This window comes from Phalaenopsis equestris, unplaced genomic scaffold, assembly GCF_001263595.1.
Source record: "Phalaenopsis equestris unplaced genomic scaffold, ASM126359v1 Scaffold001345, whole genome shotgun sequence".
Classification (NCBI taxonomy): domain Eukaryota; kingdom Viridiplantae; phylum Streptophyta; class Magnoliopsida; order Asparagales; family Orchidaceae; genus Phalaenopsis; species Phalaenopsis equestris.
The window spans coordinates 349,416-365,664 of NW_018165784.1; the positions used below are offsets into that span (position 1 = coordinate 349,416).

At 34.9% G+C, this 16,249-nt stretch overlaps 1 protein-coding gene across 10 annotated transcripts in view; it reads right to left on the reverse strand.

Moving 5' to 3' along the window:
• The window catches only part of LOC110034112 (MMS19 nucleotide excision repair protein homolog), a 93,556-nt gene extending 77,737 nt beyond the window's left edge, over window positions 1–15,819 (reverse strand). For 9 of the 10 annotated variants that reach the window (XR_002295021.1, XR_002295020.1, XM_020738381.1 and 6 more), the window contains exons 1-8: window positions 15,632–15,819; window positions 15,291–15,353; window positions 15,146–15,200; window positions 4,297–4,394; window positions 3,977–4,135; window positions 3,812–3,871; window positions 2,995–3,180; window positions 1,226–1,279 (exon numbers count right to left, since the gene is read on the reverse strand). Coding sequence is in view for 8 of the 10 variants with exons in the window: in XM_020738381.1 (XP_020594040.1) it covers window positions 1,226–1,279; window positions 2,995–3,180; window positions 3,812–3,871; window positions 3,977–4,135; window positions 4,297–4,394; window positions 15,146–15,200; window positions 15,291–15,353; window positions 15,632–15,703 (747 nt within the window). In the remaining 2 variants the exon portion in view is untranslated. Of the gene's footprint in view, window positions 1–1,225; window positions 1,280–2,994; window positions 3,181–3,811; window positions 3,872–3,976; window positions 4,136–4,296; window positions 4,395–15,145; window positions 15,201–15,290; window positions 15,354–15,631 lie in introns of those variants that run through there. The other variant, XM_020738384.1, reaches the window with a different exon arrangement.
• Between the last annotated feature and the right edge of the window lie 430 nt (window positions 15,820–16,249).

Genomic DNA, 16,249 nt, shown 5'->3' on the forward strand with positions numbered 1-16,249 from the left:
ACAAGTTCATATCGAAAATCCTTGAATCACCAAATACAGAAACCGCAAATCATAAAGAGCAAACCCACCGCGACAGAGACCAAAAGCCATAAAAAATAGCCCAAAAATAAAATTTATCCATCAATTGAGTTCTCTGTTTCAAAAATTTTTCAAAATCATGATTATTCGGTATGAGCCTACCAAGACAAAGACCACAAACCACAAAGAATAAGCCATCAAAAAAAGTTTAAGAATAAAAGGCATCGGACGACGAAGGCCCTCAAAGAAAAACTCCATCAATCAATCTCTTGGTTTCTAAAATTAAACAAATTCACAGAAAAAACGAATTAGGTTCTTGCCTTCATCAAACAACATTGATCATAGGTTCATACCGAAGGCCCTCAAAGTAATACATCATGGATCGGTGTGCTCTATGTCCAAATTTTTCCAAACACTTCCACAAAAAAACCGAATCGAAACAAATGAGTTGCTCCGCAAATCTCAAGAAAAAGGTTCTTCCCTTTATCAAACAACAGTGCACATAAGTTCATATAAAAAATCCTTCAATTATCAAAGACAGAAGGGACCACAACCCATAAAGTATAAAGCTATCAAGACAAAGACCACAAATCACAAAGAACAAACTCATCAAACAATGTTTAAGGATAGAAAGTACCGGAGAATAAAGGAAAGCAAAGGAAAAAAAAAAGCCAGCAATCAAGCTCTGGCCAAGGGTACAAGAGGACAAAGGAAAGCAAAGGAAGAAAAAGCCCTATGCAGTGAACTGAAAGATCGCTCGAATTAACATGGCCAGGGCAGCGACATAATTTCCATAGAATGAAACCGAGGAACACAGGTTAGCGACGGCTACATAAAATCGAGGGTGTGCTTAATTAAACGCACCAACGCCGCATAAACCAAACAGGAGCATTCTCAAAATTCAACGCAGCCAAAAAGCCGCCCCAAACGAACTCTTAATCTTCTAAAGTTCTCAAATATCAATTTTTACAAATAGATTTAAATAGGTTCACATTATGAACCACCTACTCTTGCACAATTGCAATTCTCAAGTTTCACTAAGATTTCTTAACCAACAAATATAACAACATTAATGAACTCTTTGCTCACAGCTCGCATGCATATTATACTATTTTTTTACTTCATATTTATATTTTGCACAATTTGGATCAATAAAAGTTCTATAACCATAAAATTTAGAAGTCCAATGAAAATTTAGAATGCATACCAGTAGGGCATCAGAGAGGTCTTCCCTTCTAACTTCAAAATCATCTGCTATTTTCTGAAAATAGGAAGAAAAATGAAATCTAATTGTAAGAAGTGATTTTGCCCTATTAACTAAAATAAGCAAGAAACAACACATAAGTGAGAAAAACATAAATATAAAGATAGAGATAGAGATGTTAATCAACAAAAGGAAATTGATGGCACAAGTGAAATCCATAGAAGAAATTTGATGCCATATGAAATCAATATAAGTAACTTAAATTGAAATGTTGAACCGCCATGGACTTAAAATCTCAGGCAAACCAGTTTACCATAAAATTGCAATCAAGCATTTATCAAAGTTGCGTTAAAATGCTTTTGGTAAAAACAAATACTTGGCAATACCAAAAACTAGCTAGTAGTTTGTTACATAAATGCAATTACGCGACCCTACTAAATGCTTCAGCTTCCTTCAAAAATAAATAGCAAAAGAATATGATTTTTGAGCTCATTTTCACTCCAAATTTTACTTATTTTGCAAACAGCTTCTCATATTAACCACCTATAATGTACATGCATCAATTGTACATAGTTTTAAATTATCTAATATAAAATTTCTTCATTAAGATAAATAAATGAAAATAATTGCTTTTAAAGTTAGATTTTCTTTTTGTTTTTTTGCATATAAATTAATTCCGATTTACTTCTTCTTTACCTATATGGTTAGTTTAATTAATGAATATAATGGATTAGGTGAAAGGTGAAAACTGGTTTGCTAAGATCTTCTTTTGGAGTTAAGTTCCAAAGGCTTTTCATTTGTAACACAGATTTAGTTAGCATATGCCGAACCACATTCTAACAGAAATCAAGCACTTCAAATGATTGAACTTGAAAACAAAGGCATAACAAATCAAGGAATTGACGATATTGATTATAAATTATGGATTAAATATACATGGAAATTGATGTTAAAAAAAGTATTCGTCAAGCGCACTCTAATTATATAAACAAAACATAAACATACAGTTATCTTACAGAACATCCTGATTTGATTTCAAACATATTATACTAAAAATATAGGTAGGTATACCGAGAAACAACATGGGATCAATTAAGAATTAACAAAGCAAACTTTGTTAGTATGCACATACGATCCTCAGCATTCAGCAACATTAGTTCTAAATTCCTATGCTTATTAAACAAATTATTTAAAGTCCATGTTGAATGAACCAATCCAGCACTCTTTTTGTTGCTCTGAAACATTCCTAAGATTATTGCTACACTTCCCAACAAATCAGTGAAGTAATATCACCACTTGATGAGAAAGACATATTAGACTTTGGGAGAATGCAATTCATTTAGGAGTACTTATATCGGTTAACCACAAAAGTGCATAGGTAGATTCAATTTAATGTACTTTGTTTTGGAGAGAATATCATTTCTTTATTCAAATAGATCTGATAAGCCAGAGCATTTTTTAGACAACGTTAGAAATCTGAAAACCTTTGAAGCATACAACATGTGTCAGTTCATTTTTACAGGTATACAAGCATGACATGTCAAACATAAATATGACAGCTCCAAATGGATGAAAAAATGATTAAAGCACAATACAAATGAAACTGTAACAGAAATACCAAAATGAATGCAAGAATGTAAGTGCTTTGTTCTAGGCCCTTTTATTTCCTAAAACACGAATGACAATAAAATGCAGATTTTTTGCCTCTATTCTTTGACAAGGAACTTTCTCACACACTCAGAATAGAAGAAAGTTTTCGTTCATAAACTTACATGGGTGAAATATATGGGAAAATAGCAGCTTAAAACTTCAAAAAGATCCGGAGCAACATGTGCTGAACCCACTTGTGATAGAAATAATTTGCCAAGACTATGAGCTAAACGAAACGTATGTACCAAACACCTTGGATCCTTTTCTTGATCAACCGCTTGAATTAATCCATAAACAAAATCATCACCCTGCAGGATTTCAGCTGTTTGATAAATAGGTAAACACAATGGAAAAATTTAACAAATCAAAATCAAGCGTATCATAATTTCAAATGGATCAAATAGTAATTCAATAAACATGTGAATATTACATCCTGAACATAAAGGAACCAGCTTAAGAGTCAAACTTAATTAGTTATTGAAAGGTATAAGAATGTCCTCAATATGAAAGAAATGACAGAACAAACAGTGTTGACGGATCAATTTGGCTTTTCAATGCAAAAGCTTTGGTCCAGCCAAGCTACCTCTCCCTGCTTTCTTTAACTTTTAGATTTTAGGCCTTGGGATCAAATTGTGATCAACTCTGGCTAGAAAATAAAACAGAATACAGCGAAGAACCAAAAACCAGAAAGGCTAGTGGAAGGCACATACTCTAGAATTCTGCAAAGGACCTCGAGACAAACAATATTAATAAAATGACAACTAAAATTTAGCTTGTAACAGCTTGAGCTGTTCGTAAAAATGATATTTTAAATTCATTAAATTACCTGCATTGGAAAAAATTAACAATGAGCATAACAAGATTAATTTTTCAAGTAATTAAGGAAGCTGATAAATTCAAATGATACAGATTAGTTAGGCCATAAAAGATGAGCACTACCAAAGATACTACGGAGTCGGAGTAGGTATCCAGCAAGAACTGAAAAACTTCAAAGCATAACTGCATGTTCAAAAATAAATGATAAAATTAAAATTAGCACTAACATCATTAGGAGATAAGTGTTTCCACCAGTTCATGCATAGCATAAAACCTGAGAGATCTAACCTTACGATCATGCATTGCTAGCAACTGCACTTGTACATTATCCATCATTGATTGAGCAAGGGTCCTAGCATCACCGTCAACAAGCATACTAACATCACTCTTCCTCTTTAGAAGTGCCAAGCAACCAGTAAGAGCCCCACGCAATGATCTCCAGTCTGCCTAAAGTTACGTCAAATATTATATTACGTACAAATCAACATATACCACAAGTAAAGGCACTAAGTGATCCCAAAATCTGTAGGCTATGCATAAATGGAATGAATCAATATTTCAAAAGGAATATACAGGAAAAAGAATGATTGATAAAGAACTCAACTCACCAGCCTTGATGAGAAAAATCCCGCCAGACTACTAATTGTAAGACTGTCCAAGGCTTTGCCCAAAAGATGTATGAGAACTTCAGCCAGAAAAAGTATACCTGCATATATAACAAAAGTGTAATAGAACATAGACAATAAATTTAAAAATAACGGCGATCAGATAGAGCTGAAACATGGGTCCATATTGACCATTTTGCACAAATATTTGCATCTATGGTAAAGCCTTTTCTTGTAAGTACAAAACCAATTTAAAACTCTCCATCATATTTTTACCTTCTGCTCATCAATTAAGCTAACAAATTTAAACATGGAAGTTACTCAATCCGATGTGACTGGAAATAATTTTCATCTCTCATGCACACACAAGCCAACAAAGACATATAATCGAGCTAGAGCATCAAGTTCTTTAAAAAATGGTTATCATGCAGAATCATTACTCATCAATGTGTAGAAAGTTAATTATTAATGAGTTGGCATAATGATTTGACTTGCAGAGAGCACAAAAGTGTCAATTCAGATTCTAAGTAGTTTGGATGGCAGGCACATTTCAAGTAGGCCATGTGGATGTATCAATTTGAGTGATTCAACGGTGATTTAAAAGGATTAAGAGGCCACATGGGTTTCTTATACTGTAAGACTTTTATTTCTTCACAAAAAGAAAGTGCACCATCTTATGTTTTTTTCCAATAGGAAGGGAATAGAGGTTTCACATTTCTCCTTCAATTTCATTATAGAGGACATGTAGCTCAATGTACTCTATTAGAGAGCTCTCGAGGAAATTTGTAAATTATTTAAGACGTTAGAAGAGTTCATGTTCCATGCCCCCCTTAAAAAAATTGTGTTTCTTAAAATGCTCCCATTATATCAGATTTGTTCCTATGCTAATCATTTTAAGAATTGGTTAGGCCTTCCCGTGTTAATCCCTATCACTCACATCCTCAACTAAATCTCGATCAACCCTCCCTAGATAGCATAAAACTAAGTTTCTCTAATTCTGGCTATAGCTTAATTTCTAGTTGAATGGTATTTCCTAATTGATAGATTTACCTTTGTGACAATTCCAAGTCAGGAAGAGTAGCTCTTACAGCTTTTCCCAATCCCACTACAAAAGTTAGAATTTAAACATCTACTAGCCTTTCGCCGAAACAAATTAGTCATTGATTTCTTTTTTCAGTTTTCTTAGGATAGCAGTACCACTATACTTTTGCAGATTAGTAACTGCGTTTGGCGCAGCGGCAAGCCTGCAGCGCAGTGCCGCGGCGCTGAAATTTACTGTTTGGGCGTGCCTTCAGCACCGTGCCGCGGCTCTGAAATTTACTTTTTGGGGCGGCGGTGCCCTTGCAGCGGGCCGCGATTTCTACCGAAAGTTGAACGCGAACATCAACCTGCGGTCCGCCATTACCCTAACCGAAAACATTTCGCCAAGGAAAGGCCACAGGCGAGCAGGTGACGAGTGCGAGCAGGTCGGTGGGGCGGAGGGAGATAAGGGCGAGCGGAATGGCTTGCTTCAGATGACGAGTGCTTGAGGGGACGAGGCCTCGTCTCCCGATCTAATGGGCGCAAACGTCCGATGAAAGCTCAAGGACTTCACTCGTTCCATTTCCGCCCTATTAACCGAGTCGAAAGAAAAACAAAAATAAGAGAAAGCCTCTGCTCCTTCTCTTCGCTACTCTCTTTCTCCTTCGGTTCACGATTGGGTTGTTAGACATAGCGCAAAAGCTGCAACAACAGTTGCGAGAAGTAGGGTCCAAACTACAAGGCCATGTAAGAAGATCCAAGCCGCTCCAGTTAGAGAGGAAGAACTTGGGAATTAGTAAAATTTTAGATTAATAGCATTTGAGTATTATGTGGAAAAAATGTATTTATCATTTTCTTAAGAAATTTGTGAAAAATGTCAAAACATTCAATGTGCTTAAAGGCAGAGACATCCCTAACAAACGCATGAACAATCGTTAGCATTACCTGAAGAGAAAAAGGTAGGCATATGTGCAAAAATTGTTTCTGCAGATGGTTTCTGGCATTTTGCACATGGCTTAAACCTCTTCAACTTTTTCCTTTTTTTGCTTCCACTTTAACTACTAAATTTCAATTAGCATTTTCTGAAATTTATCTGTGCACGGGATCAGATACATTGTTAGCATGCTGGTGCTTGATTTTTTTCCTTCATGGAGCAGGTGAAATATAAGTTTTAGGTAATTTAAACGTTGATTCTTTGATCTAATCTGACTTGTTTTTGGTTAACCTGCATTTTCGATTTATCAAAAGTTTTGTTGCCATGTATGTACATCAGGCACTACTATCTGTATTTTCTTATTGACCATTCTTCTTTGTAGTTAATATCATAGATAATTTTTTTTCTGTTTTTGAAGTTATCAGGCCTTTGTTCTAGAATAGAAAGCAGGTATGAATCATTTGGAAAATTTACATTTGTAGCACACAATTCTTATGGATTTACATATATCATCCCTAAATTTTCATATTACATACATAGCATTTGGTGCTTTAACCTATGCATCGATTAGTGTATTTCACTTTTAATAAGTAATAATAGTGCTAATTTTGATGTGATATTAAAAGATTTGAGATGAGAGCAGCAGCAAGCCTTCATAAAATTGAGTTCTCGTAATGTCCATAAGAGAGTTTCCTCTAACCCAAGGATCTTATGGTGATTCACATGAATGTTTTAGTCATACCTAATTTCCTTATTGAGATTGTTCGTTTGCATAGGTTCATTCAGTCTGAACGGGTGCTTGATTGTAAATTCCATGGGAATGACGAGGTTTATGTGTTTCCATCGAGGTGCTTATCATTGCTTCAGGCTCTTCATTGTTTTGTTTTTTTCTTCTTTGTTTGTTTTCCTTGAAAGTATCAAATTTATGGCTTCTGGGATTGACTAAAAATTGTAAAAGTTTATTTTTTATATTTTTAGTTTGTAAAGTGAATGTCTGCTTCTGTTTTATCATATATATAAGGTTGTCATTATTCTGTTCCAAACAGTTTAACTAAATAGGGGCAGCATTATCATTTTTTTCAAAATCAGTTACCCCACAGCTATTTTCATGCAGCTGCAACAAACAACCAGTCAGCTTCTCTACAACAGCCTCCCCGCGGCTGCGCTGCCCATAACAGCTTCCTGAGGCAGCACAGCTGCAGCTGAAAAGTTTGAAAGTTACAGCTGCGCCAAACAGAGCCTAGGTCCCTGCTTTGCTTTTTTTGTCAAAACAAACAGTAGAACAAAAGGCTTCTTCACTACTTATTGAGTTGAAAAAAGGTAGTTAGATTCAGTATGCGGTTAAATCGAAGCAAAAAAAAAAGCCACCCATGTAAGAATAGAAAGATGGTAGCATTCAGACACGAAAAGATCAGGATTGGCTCAGATTTAAGTGGAGCAGAAGACTCGGCATATCAATTAGTTAATCCACTTCCTTTTCAAAAACGTCATTTCTTGTTTTCCTTTTTATATCACCACACTGGAGGCTCATTCAAGATATTATAAATCTAACTCCAAGCATCTTGCTGACTTCTATTTGGATCTGCTCATTCATTTTCCCAGCTACCATACTCGTCTTATGCTATGTTAACTTTGCTTCCTTAAAACTTGCATTTTATATTCTATACCAAAAGGTCATAAGTACAAGTAAGCAACAATTATTGTACAAAATATGATCTATCATCCCTAACAAGATAAAAAAGAGCATGATTTTCATGTACATTATTCAAAATAATTGTCCTATAATGTCATCCATGCACAAAAGTCAGCAGCTCTGTTGTGTTCCCTCATTATGAAAAAGCAACAGCCAGGACCAAGCAAGGCAGGCAAAATAAAGACCGTCCTTAGATCAGGTCTGCCAAATTCTTTCCTCCATGTTCCATCTCAGAATGTTGATGACATCGATGTTATCACCCTCCATTATAGCTCCCCTCCTTTCAAGCATTTAGGGCTCGTGATATTTTTGATGGAGAGAATGGGTTGGAACTCAGTGTCCCAGTACTGAAACTGTTTGTCGTACAGAAAACAAGAAATCCCCCAGCTCATCGAGCACCTCAAGGAACATAAACCTTCATAATGGAAGGACTGGCAGGGGACTTCCCAGGCTTTTTTTTTTTTTTTCTTGCAGTAAATGCTCTCTAGCAATGATGGATGCATAGCAAACTATACGAGCCAAAGAGAAATTGGTGCCCTTAGCTATTGGAAGCCCACGGTTAGCCGCCTCCAAGGTATCAAAGGAAGGCATATGATCATGCAGACAATGCCTTACCATATACACTGCTTTTCGTATCTTGGAAGGCTCTTAATTAAAGATATTTTCATTATTTTGAAGCAATAAAACTATGTTGAAAAGAAAACTTACTTTCTATAATCAAGCTTATCTTGAAGGTAAAAATTCAGCAGCCATTATTCGGTGATACTTCAACTATTTTTACACGTTATAGGCCACTTCGTAACTCGGCCTCCTGAGGACACAAGTCTAGTTCATTTTAGCTTTGAATGGCTCTTACTTTGCATTCCACTTAAATGGTTCTTGTTAGGACAATAACATTAAGGTGACATAATCTCAACTAATAGTAGCCCAAACACAACAAGGCAGTCATCTAATCCAAAGGTGCGAGGTGATGTTATATAGTGTCTCTATAGCAGACAAAGATGGATTTTATGGACTTTAGATTATTTATAATCTTTTTATTAAGTTGGTCGAACTATTTAGTTTAATTTTAATTTAAGTTCATTTAAAATTTGAAGGACATCAAAATTTCATCAAATTACTTTCTAAGAGCATAGATGGCCTCATCAAAACGTCATAAACATTTCTACAATGCCATGATGATAAAGTTGAATCACATTAGCTAGACTCCTAGGCCATCCTTAAGTTCGGTTGAACCGCACTTCTAAACTAATTGGAAAATAATCGACTAAATAGGGTACATTCCCCTATGACCCACCTTCATCCACTCAACACCACTATAATTGATGTGGCACCCAATGTTTATCATATGAGCAAAAGATTAATCACAAAAAGTAAAAACCTATGTAGCAACGACACTTCTAAAAACGTGTCGTACCTGTGTCCGACACCAAAAATTGTCCAACACGCCCCGACTCTTCTCTAACAAACAAAATATGTCTAAATTTTTTTCAGATCCGCATACGTCCAAGACATGTCTCAACACTACATCATACATGAGCTTAATACAATCTTGAGAAAATGAGACATGGGAATTAGAAAATTATTAATGGACGTATAGTCTTAATTATTCCTCATAGTTGAAATCGCCCCATCTCTCGTCATGTTGAAGCAACCTCTAAAATTAGTTAAAATCGAGCATCGAAGGTCCATCCAAATTTTGGAAGCCGGGCATTAGTAATTCCTTCATTTTAATAATAGGATTTTTAAAATTTTAGTTTATAAGTTCGATTATAAGTTGGATGAATTCATTTCAAACATATTATATCCAATTTTAAAAATTAATTTTCGTAAGCCAATTATTTATGCCAATTATTTAATGTTTTAGAACTTTTCATATCACTATTAGAGTCAAATCCTAAAATTTTCACTTTATTTTGAAGGTGTAGAGTTGTCTGCTTCTGGATTGGGCTATTCAAGTGCCTGCTTTGGCCACTTTTGTGCTTCAATCTTAAACACCCACCCAAATATAGCGCTGCTAAATCATACATTATCTTCCTAGGTATATTAGGGAACATTTCCACTAACATTTGGCCAAATAGTAAATTTTCAAATTAATAGAAATTAATAACTTGATATAAAAAGTTTGCCAGATAGTAAATTTTCACTAAAAGTGCTTAGTCATAACTCTTTTGAAGGGTGGTTATGAGTGCTTATACATATGTAATCACTCCCTCCATCTCATCCACACATTTGTCCAACCCTCTCATATTCTCTCTCGTTGGCAATATTTTAATTATCTTGTTATAAAGTATTTATATTTAATTGATGTAATGAAAAAAGAGAGATTGATATTTTTGTGATAATGTTTTCAGTGAGAAAACTCGAGGAGATTGGCTTCATTTATGGACTCATCATGGAAAGACTGATCTCTTCCAACTAGTTAATTTGGTGAGTGATTATCTTATCCTATCAACAAAAAAGCCCTAGTATTTCCTGTCGTAGTATTCATCAATTGTTATTGTTTCCCATCTTTTCTAAATTATTCAATTTTTTAAATTCATTAAATCCAATCCCTAAATCCACTTAAGGTTTTTAGTCAAACAAATTCTGCAGCAAGTCCTAATCTTGTTATCTTGGACATTACAAAACCTTAAATCCTTTTCAAATTTCTCATAAACTCCAAAAAATTTCAATAAAGCCTTCTATGCTATATAATATTATTTTTCTTTGTTTTCAACATTTTAAGTTTATCCACTAACACCGTAAATCCAATCAACTACACTAAGTCATATTACAATTTTTTGGTAATTAGTTTCGATATATAATATCAAAAAAGATCTATGAATTTTTAAAATTTTAAAACTTGTGGACCACTACTAGACTCAAGCCCTTAACATTTTCAGTTCATTTCAAGGCATGAAATTTTCCTAATTGGCATCTTTTTGAAGTTCAATTATCTGCTCTTGGATTAGGTTGTTCAAGTGTCTACTTTGGCCAATTTGGTGCTTCAAACTTTTAAAACCCACACCACACATAACACTGCCAAATCATAAATTATCTTCCTAGATCTATTGGGACTAAAAGTTCCAATTTCTGGAACATTAATAATACCACACCAACCAATTAGTTGGACCTTCATCTACCCAATTCCAACATATTAACATGTCCAATAGCCAACACCAAACTATCAGCCTAACTTAGGGTCTGTTTGGAGCAGCTTATATATTTCAAAATAAGCAGTTTATCCTAAAATGCGGCCCGCGGGTTGACCGCGAGAGTCGACCCGCGGCCTGCATTTAGTGTTAAAAACTCAAACGCGGCAGGCAGTGTTTTCAAAAACGCGCAAACCAAACGGTTAGGCGGCGTTTTTAAAAACGTGCCGCACTTATAAGCTGGCCCTTAGTCTGCCCAACTCCAACCTTCTTCCTAGCTTCGCTTGCTTAGCTCAAACTTCTTGGACTACCTTCGGGTAATTAGAACCTATCTCGTTGGTCGCTCTAACTACCTAACTCTAATCTGTCAACTCATCAAATTTCCAGCTTCCCACCAACAAACAATCGATTGCTTAGTTTTTTGTCAACCATCTCTGTAGAAACCTATTTTATGGTCCCAAAAGTGTCCATTGCCACCTTTGCCAACCAACCACTATTGGCGGCCACAATTTTGGTTGCACATGCATATTACATCATCTTATGCACCAATCCATAATAGACTTATGGCACCCTACAATACAATATAATGCCCAAAACTTAATATTTTGTGTTTCACCTTGTCCCTTTTAATAATATTTTATGTCATTATTACTAGACCTTCTTACGAGTTGGGTACCCACCAAACCAAACTTACACAATCCTAGATGTTTGGGCACAACATTAAGACCCTGCAATTTAAATTGATTTTGCCAAATTGCATTTCTAGGCAGGCTTGAGAAAGAGCATATCTACTTGGCCCATCTCAACCAAACCTAAACCAACTCAAAATTTTTCAATGTATTTTAATGATTTTGAGCAAATCTAACTTAACCTGACCCGATTTGAACTCAAGTCCAAAGCGGGTCAAGAAAAAACAGAAATTTTAAATCTCCTAACTTAAGTTGACCCAGCCTAGCCTATATAGTGGTCAATCATAACCATCACCAACCACGCACAACCAACTCTGGTCAAATCAATTGGCCAAATGGATTCCAAGACATAGCACCTTATAGCCCTCATGGCTTTACGCATGTTCAAAAATATCATCCACCCTTAAGGCATTCAATAATAGCTAGTGGCATGCCAGCCCATCACATTCAGTTAGTAAGACACTAGTTGCATGGTGCATAAATATGTATGGATCATATAAAAGACTTTACAAATGTTAGCAATTTTGTTAATATTGAACTCTTCTTGCTCTTTTTAATTTCTCTCCTATTTAATTGTCTCCTCCTTGCTATGGTAAGCAACAACTCTGCAATCTTCCCTTGAAAATATAAAATCCTTCCCCTTTACACAATTGACGTAACAAACTAACTTAACCAAATAAATTATGTGTGTTCTACAGTAATGTGATAACTCTCTCTCTCTCTCCCCACCTCAACTTTCTCACTCCTTCCACTAGAATGCATTTTGTTCCAACGGACCTCGATCAAGCTTGTCAGCAAAATCTAGTTTTTACAGGTAGATTAGATCCACTCTGACAACAGCATAACCATATAATTAGGAAACTTCACTACAATATGATGCATTGAAAGATTTGCTCAAAGAATGTTCATGAGTGATCAAACAAATGGAGCATTATATCTTCATAGCTCTCAATGTAAAGTGAAAAAATCAAGTGGAAAATGTTAGTAGTCGCACCATATTGATGTTTGCTATGATCATTCCTTTGAGTTCACATCATTCAGCAAAAGGATCCCAATGTTCCTCCTGAGAATCTTAAAATCCGCAGTTTTACATTTAGCCTTTTTTTTTTTTACAAAACAACAAAAACAACAACAACAAAGCCTTAATGCCACAAGAATCCTTTTAATCCATTGTGTCCTATTTAGTGTCATATTTTCATTTAGTTCTAATAAATTAAGATCTTTTTTTTATATAATAAGCCCAACCTCTGTCTCTCTTAACATAAGTCGAATCTAAAGCATCTACTCCACTAATCGAATCATCAGATGGTATACGTTTAATGTGACCAAACCATCTAAGACGACTTTCTCAATGTAGTGACAACGAGAAAATGCCAATAATTAATTGGCCTACTATAAATAGTCAAAAGACCCACATACTCAAATGTAGCCCTCATTTTTGCTAGCCCTTGAAAAATCTCACTGCTCTCTCTATGATCGTTGTAACTGCAAATAAAGGTCTGTCAAGCATCAATTGGTTTTGTGCTTGTGCACAATTTCTCAATGTAGGAAGGAGTCAGGGAACCAGACTCCTATTGATTATATGGTTCATGTTCATCCATTTCATCCATATTATTCTTTTATCCTCAATAATTTAGACGAACCAATAATGCCTCAATTATATAGCAATGGGCTCCAACATTATTTAAGTCCCATTCAATTATTACATATCTTCATCATTTTTCAATAGATCATCCATGGTCTCGGAAGAGTTCTTCATAATAAAGAACATGAATTATCCTTTTCTTAGCCCTTGGACAACGGCCACCTTCATGGCCTCTAGGTGTAAATCACCAACTTCAAAGTTTCCTTGGTGAATTTAATAATTATTTTAAAGAGGCCAGTACAAAGCTCACCTCAAATGCAAAAAATATACAGTTACTCTTCCTTGGTTTTTATGAGCTAGAGAAGCTAAGAACCAATTATTTTAATCTCCCGCCAATGTTTGTAATAATTCCCAAAAATAAAGACTAATCTCCTCTATTCTGTTGGATATAAGGTTCAAATCCATATGCATCCCTTCTCCAAAATTATGCCAATGAAACTCTACCTCGGCTAGCTAAGTATGTTAAGATTAAAGTCAGAATTTATTTCTGAAGCGCCAAAAATTACTAATTCCACTAAGAAAAAGCAATCACTCCTTTTAGATGTTTATTGAATCTTCCAACTATAAATTTTCATATTTTTAGTTGTAATATCTTCAAAAAATTTTGCCCAACTTGATATGTCTCAATTAGAGTGACATGTTAATACCATTTTGGGGTGGGGAGCATATGGGCTTGCAAATAGTTGATCACAACATAAGTGAGAATTAAAGAAGTTCATAGAGAATATGATATAGATGTGCTTCAAAGAAACATTTTAACAATCTCTCGGGAAAAATTGCATATATAATTCCCTCGCTATTATAGACACTCAACGACATCCTATTTCCTTTATTTTGATACTCATGAATATTCAATAATAGTTCAAAGGACAATCTGAGTTGCAATTTATATCAATTGATATGATATAGCCCTTAGGGTAGACCAAAACTAACATAGACACTATAAATTGTAGATTTGACTAACAATGATAACATGCCACACCTGGATTAGTTAGAGGATACAGGTCAATGCCCCAATGCCCAAAAAAAAAAACACATGAATGATCAATCTCAATACATTGTCATTCTATTCGTTGGTACAGGTTCAACTAATCTTTTTTCCACAAAGATGAACTAATTATCATGTTCATTTGTCTAAAAAATTACTTACAAGAAAATGAAGACGTAAAAATGAAGGTGTATGTATGATATAACACTTGAAACCACATATCTCCAGTGAAAGTTAAAATGGTTATATATTAAACTTTTGAAAAGCAAAGCAATTGTAGGACAGTACCAAATAAGGCAAAGGTAAAATATTTGAAGGGCAACATAATAGCATGGTAAATTGGGGAAAAGAAGCTTCATTTGTGAATATTGACAAATATCACATAAAAAGACGTTTCCCTAATTATTTATTTCAATTCATTGATCGAGTGGTAGAGCTTTATTTTTATATGTTTTCTTAATCATGAAATGGCATTCAATGCTGTATGAACCTATAATTCAATAAAAAAAATCATTTAATAATAAAAATTATCTAATAAAAGAATAAAAAAAATTGTTCCTTACTATCGAATCAAATCACCCATTTGAAGATTCAGATCTTATAAAATAAATTCACTATGCCGCATTTGAAGAGCAAGTCATCAACTGGCAATGTTTCCGAGGAAGCAAGCAACCAAAAGACGAGGACAATCTCATGATTTCCCTAAATGATGCATACAATGATCTAAGAAAACCAGAAAACAACCATACCTCGTGCCCGGATGGTATCATCCGTAGTTGTCAGGTACAATTCCATTTCTTTAACCTAAACAAATAAAAAAGAAAAGAAACTCCAAGGTACGTAAGAGAAGTGAACTACAAAAAATATGCATACTGAAAAAAACAAACTACTAACCAATGCCTCCAGAGTTATTAGGTCATCCTTCACTAGACCAGCAACAGCAGCAACGCCAGCTTTCTGCCACAAAACAACCCGGAGAATTTAAGTAAAGGCAAGAAAAGGAAAACTTAACTGAAACACTAGAAAGGACTACATTGGTGGAGAGATACAAGAAACTAAAGCATTAAAACATGACACCACTCTACAATAAAACAAGATGACACTACAAAATTCGGGGCATAAGAAACTATACAATGAGAAGAAAATTCAGGTTTTATTACTCTGTGAGAAACTTAATTCGGTGCTAGGCTATCAAAGGTAGATGAAAATCTTAACAAGCAGAATGGGAGATTAACCTGTTGCTCCGCGGGGCGAGTGACGTCGACGAATGCCTCGATATGCGAGACCCAAGAACCAGAGTTCACCATGGAGCTCGACAGAGCGCGCTTCAGGGGAGAAAAGCTGTTTTGGTTTCGGAGGGGTTTAATTAGGGTTCTGGCGACACATTTTGCCGTTTTCCCCAGAGAATCTCTAACGCGACCGATTCGTGGGTTTCAACGAAGCAAACACAGCAACAATAGATTATATAAATAGCATCTCAAATCTAGTAAAAATTATTAAGTAGGTTCACTCGTATCTGTATGTAGAAATACATATAGTGAATCAATCAAAATACTCCCCTACTAAAAGTGTACGTCAGTGGAAATTCTGATTGTTGCGTCTGCTGTAATGGCTCTAAATCTTGCACCAAATTTCATCCTCTTTCAATTTCTCACTCAAATATCAAATTCATGATAAAACCCTAAACCTAAACTTTTCATTATTATCAAATTCTCAATGACTTGATCGTGGTACAGGTAATTACATCGGTTCGTTTGTTTAAAAATATCTCATAAATGCTAAATTTTATAAATATTGATGTTTCGAGTACTATAAACGGACTTATCCCAAAATAAAAAAGTATATTTTAAAAT